The sequence below is a fragment of the Schistocerca cancellata genome, chromosome 7, assembly GCF_023864275.1.
Source record: "Schistocerca cancellata isolate TAMUIC-IGC-003103 chromosome 7, iqSchCanc2.1, whole genome shotgun sequence".
Classification (NCBI taxonomy): domain Eukaryota; kingdom Metazoa; phylum Arthropoda; class Insecta; order Orthoptera; family Acrididae; genus Schistocerca; species Schistocerca cancellata.
Window position 1 is genome coordinate 594,511,507 of NC_064632.1, and position 6,000 is coordinate 594,517,506.

Here is a 6,000-nt window from a genome sequence, read left to right on the forward strand (position 1 = left end):
TTCGTCGCCCCCCTCATCTGAGAATACAGCAGACCACCTCTCTGCCCTCCAATGAGGTCACCGATGAAGTCGCAAATGGCGGTGGTTTAGGGACAGTGCACTGCGTACTACAGGGCGTATGAGCTCCCCTTTAAGTAACCGATCTGTAACAGTCGTGTCACTGTGGCGTCCGCTGCTGCTCAACCCGCCACTTCAGCTGCAGTACAACGAGTGAAAACCACACTCCAAGCACACCGTCTTCCCTCTCTTAAGTGCCACGTGGCCATCCACAGCCAAAGCTTCTTGCAACTACATTCTTGTGACCACCGCCGTCAATCATTTACAGTGGCTACATCCTTGCCAGCTCTTCCTGTATTGTCGCAGAGGGAACACTCAGCTTCTCGGAGTCCAATTACACGACCGCGTTCAAATACAGGTTTTAATCGCGTTTTTGTCAACAAAGGCATTCTTGACTAATAACTCACCACATCCAGTCTCTAATATAATGCCCACAATCATTACCGCGCGAATTTTAAGCAGATTCATTTCCATCCTCATAGCGACGCCACTACCATTTCATGTAAATACACATATTTCAGGTGTGCAATACCATTTCATGTAAATACACATATTTCAGGTGTGCAATACCATTTCATGTAAATACACATATTTCAGGTGTGCAAACAGACCTACCAACTTCCCCAAAATTGGTTTTTTGTGTTGCTATTTTTCGGTCAGTATCTTCCTAATTGTCTCATGTAGCTGATAAACTTGGTTGCTCAGCAGCGGAAATTATATAGAATTTCCAGAATGAGATTTTCACTCTGCAGCGGAGTGTGCGCTGATATGAAACTTCCTGGCAGATTAAAACTGTGTGCCCGACCGAGACTCGAACTTGGGACCTTTGCCTTTCGCGGGCAAGTGCTCTACCAACTGAGCTACCGAAGCACGACTCACGCCCGGTACTCACAGCTTTACTTCTGCCAGTACCTCGTCTCCTACCTTCCAAACTTTACAGAAGCTCTCCTGCGAACCTTGCAGAACTAGCACTCCTGAAACAAAGGATATTGCGGAGACATGGCTTAGCAGGAGAGCTTCTGTAAAGTTTGGAAGGTAGGAGACGACGTACTGGCAGAGGTAAAGCTGTGAGTACCGGGCGTGAGTCGTGCTTCGGTAGCTCAGTTGGTAGAGCACTTGCCCACGAAAGGCGAAGGTCCCGAGTTCGAGTCTCGGTCGGGCACACAGTTTTTATATAGAATTGTTTGAATATCAGATAATGACCAGACTGCACACACTGTAGACATCATAGTGATAAATATGTGAAAGAAATCGCTTCAAAAAAGTTATTTTGGGAACAAGAACACCACGAGAAGTATATGCTCTAGCATAAATGCATATGGCAGCAAAGGCTACAGGTTCCGCTGTTTTATTTGACCACCACTGGCACCTGCGCAAAGTCATCCATACGTTCCAAGAGTCAGTCATGATCAGAACGATGTGTAGCTTTGAGTGCGTTATGTCTGACGCAAGTTAATCCGAACGAGGGGCTACCGGTGTCGCTGGTATGGTAGGTGTTTCCGTAACCAAGATCGCCATGAGGCGCCACATGAAATTCATACTGCAGACAAGGCAAGCGGAGAGACATCCGCTAAGTCACAACGTGGACGAAAATGTGTTCAATGAACTGGACAGACACTGAAGAGGTTTATGACACAAAGTAAGAGCACTGCGACTGCAAAAGTCACTGCAGAACTGAACGTCGCACTCGCGAACCGTGTCGTCACCAAAACGCGAAGGGCGTTCCGCAAGCAGGCAATTTCAGGGAGAACTGCAATTCCAAATTCATTTATCACTCCATGCAAATGCCTGTAACATGAAAATGTTTTGCCGAAGTCATAAAACGATCTACAGAGCAATGGAAGAAAATCATTTGATCGAAGGAGTCTTGTTGCACACTTTTCAAATTCTGTACACATTTACATCCCAAAATTGAAACATGGCGACGTTTCGGTGATTTTGGAAGTCATAACGAAGTTAGCTGATTGGTTGCTTGGATGGATGGACGAATGGATCCTAACTCCAGAGTCTACCAATGCCAGCGAAGCTGCTGATAATTTGTTTGTGGGGGCACTCAACTGCACAGTCATCAGCACCCGTACAAATTCCCAATTTTTACACACTCCAATTTTTTTACACAATCCAATCTAGCCACTGTCATGAATGATGATGAAATTATGAGTACAACAGCCCCTGGGCAGAGAAAATCTGCAACCCGACCGGGAATCGAACCCAGGACCCCCGTGATCAAGAGGCAGCAACACTCGCCGCTAGAGCGCGAACTGCGGACTCCAGTAAAGCTAAGGTAAGGGTCAAAAGAAGAAAGGGAGATAGGAAGAAAGGCAAGTAATATGCCCCATCTAGGGAGCAGCCAGATGCCTCAAAGAGCACAATGAGCCTACATACATCTCCAACTTCCACCACTTACCAGAGGTACTCTACTCCCAGATTTCCTTGGAAAGACCATCAGCACAGACAGGGAAAGATAAACACAGAGACCAAAGACCAAATCCAATGGACCACATGGGAGGGGGAAAGAGTAAAAGTATGGGTAGGGTAAAGACTGGGATGGACCACCAAGCCCAGGCAGCTGCAACCATATCTGGGAGAAGACGGCAACAGTGTTCTGCCAACCCCTCAATGGGCTGATAAAGTTAAGTGGCCCTCCCTTAAAGGGTGCTAAAAGCCAACTTTACAAATGAAACGTAAAACTGTCAGCCACTGGGGCATCGTCCCCTAACACCAGTTGGAGGAATCTCCAAAACCTAAAGCATGTTTCTGGCGCCCCCCTCCCCAATATGGAGGAATCATCGCTGTAGTAAAGTAGGAGACATCAGAGCTCGCATGGAAAGATCTGTCTGTTCGTTTTCCCCTCGTGCTATTCGAGAAGGGATTGTAGAGTGCGAGCTTGAAAGTGGTTGGATGAACCCTCTGCCACGCACTTAATTGTGAACTGGAGATTAGAGATGTAAACGTATTCCAAAGGCCCCACAGGTACTCTGCAAAGTCACTAATGGCGATCATTATGTGAATTCTCACATTGGGGTCTTGTTCCCAACGATGATGCTGTCTTCCATGGCGACAAAGCCCCTGTTTACACAGCTGTCATCATCCACGATTTGTTTTGCGTGCACAAGAATGAATTGCTCCATCTCCTTCGGCTACCAGTCACCAGATGGATATTTTTTAGCCCTTGGAGTCCATCTTCACAATAGTCACCTTACATCTCCACTATTTTACAAGAACAGTCGTGTAAGATTCCCTTGGATACCGTATACAACTTATTTATCCATTCCAAGTCGACTGATGATGGTCCAAAGGGACTACACTACTGGGTCATCAGATCACCATGAGAGGATACGGAAGAAGCGAAAAATGGAGATTTGGTTGCTTGAACTATAAATATAACTCAAAGAGATTAAAGGCGTGACAGGTAACACGACAGGTAAAAAACATAACTCAGGCAGCATCTTGCGCAAGAGGGTCTAAAGGCATAAAGTGGAGGGGGGGGGGCAGAAAGTAGCCTGAGGTCGCATTGGGTGTACTAATCACAGAGAGATCTCCCACACAACCTCCGCTAACCCTGGACGTAAAGGATTATAGTTTATTGCTAAGTCAGCTCTCCCTCAGGATATTCACCACTTTGATAGTCTCTGTCTCATCATCAAGTAGCATCTGAGGAAAGGCAAGCTGAGAATGTGCTGCAGATAGACCAGCAGAACGCACTCAGCAGGAACAAGAGCTATGGTCAGACTACTGCAGCTGCAGTGAGGATGATCCTTCACAGAAGTAACTCATGGCTGAGTCATGTGATTTAAGTTTAGTCTGCTCATCACAATGGCATCTTTCCGAGATGCCTGGAAAAATGTCACCCTAGTGGACCCTTTAATCGTTCTCAACTTGTATCTTAGTAGCCTGCAATTTAAATTCCCAGAGCCTCAAAATCTTGCATCAAAGTTTTAATCTAATGTGTGTGTCCAGTATCCCAGCTTAGCACACAGCTCTTCATCAGTCCTAGCGTTAGGTCTCTATGAAAGGTAACAGCTTTAATTCTGTTGTTACGAGGAGAAATGGTGACTGGTGTATGTGCTAACTTTACACAGTCCTGAAGTGCTCATGGTGGGTTGGCGTACAACGTTTTGATCAGCAAAGACCCATTTCTCATCTCTGTTGTCGCAACATCCCCAAATCTATCAATATTTTCAACGAGGAACATTGGCTTATTTGTAGCCAAAGACCCACAATCAGTGCTGGAACAAACCAAGAAATCAACTGTCCACGTTCATTTCTTCTTGCCTGGCTCTCATATTGACGCATGATTAATGTTACAAGCTTCTGCATTAAAAAAATCACTGCTCCTGACTAATGAGATCACCATGCTGGTACTGCCACCATTAAGTTTGATACGTTTCATTGCGGATCATTAATCCGGATGCCACTCTGGAGGATCTTCCTGCTGGCACATCACAGCCAAGGCAAAGGACAGTTGGTAGAGTAGCCATTGCCCTGAGTCCCAGTCCCCCAAGGGGACAGGCACCTACTCCTTGGCTGACTCTTACAGCTCAGGCATGAGCAGTGCTATTGCTGCGTCGTCAGGGGCTATCACCAAGAGGGTACATGGCATCCCCTCCAAAATGGACTGGCTGCAGCTGTGGGTTTTGAGTGCAGGGGTAGATCAACTTGATTGGTAGGCGTGAAAGACAACAATGGACAGTGGAGAGTTAATGCACCACACTAAGGCGTCTTTCCCCAAACGGCCCACATTTTGGTGAAAATTTGGGTAGTGAAGGTAAAATCCAAAATGGGGACCAGAATTGAGAGCCAAAAAATTTGGGGAAAGCATTAAAAAGAGCAAAAGAGAAAACTCTCAAACGTGTAAAGAACAGTCGTCAAGACAGGTGAAAAACTTGACCCGAAGAAGAGAGTTGCATAGGCATTCTAGCCCCCAACACCACAGGGGATCCAAGACGACCAAGACAACTGAAAGCTGTTTTGAATGATGTCTGTTTCCCTACCTTGTATATGTTAATGAATTGTGTTCTTTGTGTTTTGATGTTTTTCTCTGCCCCTGGTACTCAATGTTTTTCTACCATGTGACAGGAAAGCTTCATTTCTGAAATATCAAGGGAAAAACAGCACATTCCACCTCAGTCCCTCTAGAGCTAATTTAAACAGTATATGCCAAACAAACAACTGCACTGAATTCTCATGATGGAAAAGGCACTGTTAATTGATAGTACCTTCTCGCCCATGTCTGCACATAACACACTGTGACATCACTACATACAGGATGTCAGGCCTCCCAGTCAGGCCTCCCAGTCAGGCCTCCCAGTCAGGCCTCCCAGTCAGGCCTCCCAGTCAGGCCTCCCAGTCAGGCCTCCCAGTCAGGCCTCCCAGTCAGGCCTCCCAGTCAGGCCTCCCAGTCAGGCCTCCCAGTCAGGCCTCCCAGTCAGGCCTCCCAGTCAGGCCTCCCAGTCAGGCCTCCCAGTCAGGCCTCCCAGTCAGGCCTCCCAGTCAGGCCTCCCAGTCAGGCCTCCCAGTCAGGCCTCCCAGTCAGGCCTCCCAGTCAGGCCTCCCAGTCAGGCCTCCCAGTCAGGCCTCCCAGTCAGGCCTCCCAGTCAGGCCTCCCAGTCAGGCCTCCCAGTCAGGCCTCCCAGTCAGGCCTCCCAGTCAGGCCTCCCAGTCAGGCCTCCCAGTCAGGCCTCCCAGTCAGGCCTCCCAGTCAGGCCTCCCAGTCAGGCCTCCCAGTCAGGCCTCCCAGTCAGGCCTCCCAGTCAGGCCTCCCAGTCAGGCCTCCCAGTCAGGCCTCGATCCTGCGCAGGAGCAGCTTAGACTACACGGCATTGTGCGCAGGTGCCATAACAGCCTTGATTGGGAGGTCTAAAAAACTGCCTCTCTGAAAATAGAGCTCACAGCGGAATTGTTCCGCTGGCGTGCACTGCCCACTTATATAGGCGACGAGTG

General features: G+C 48.0%; 1 protein-coding gene across 1 annotated transcript in view; it reads right to left on the bottom strand.

Annotated features, from left to right (window-relative positions):
- Positions 1-5,288, bottom strand: part of LOC126092924 (uncharacterized) — a 57,819-nt gene extending 52,531 nt beyond the window's left edge. The window contains exon 1 of the mRNA XM_049908655.1: positions 5,277-5,288. Coding sequence (XP_049764612.1) covers positions 5,277-5,288 — 12 coding nt within the window. The remainder of the gene's footprint in view (positions 1-5,276) is intronic.
- Between the last annotated feature and the right edge of the window lie 712 nt (positions 5,289-6,000).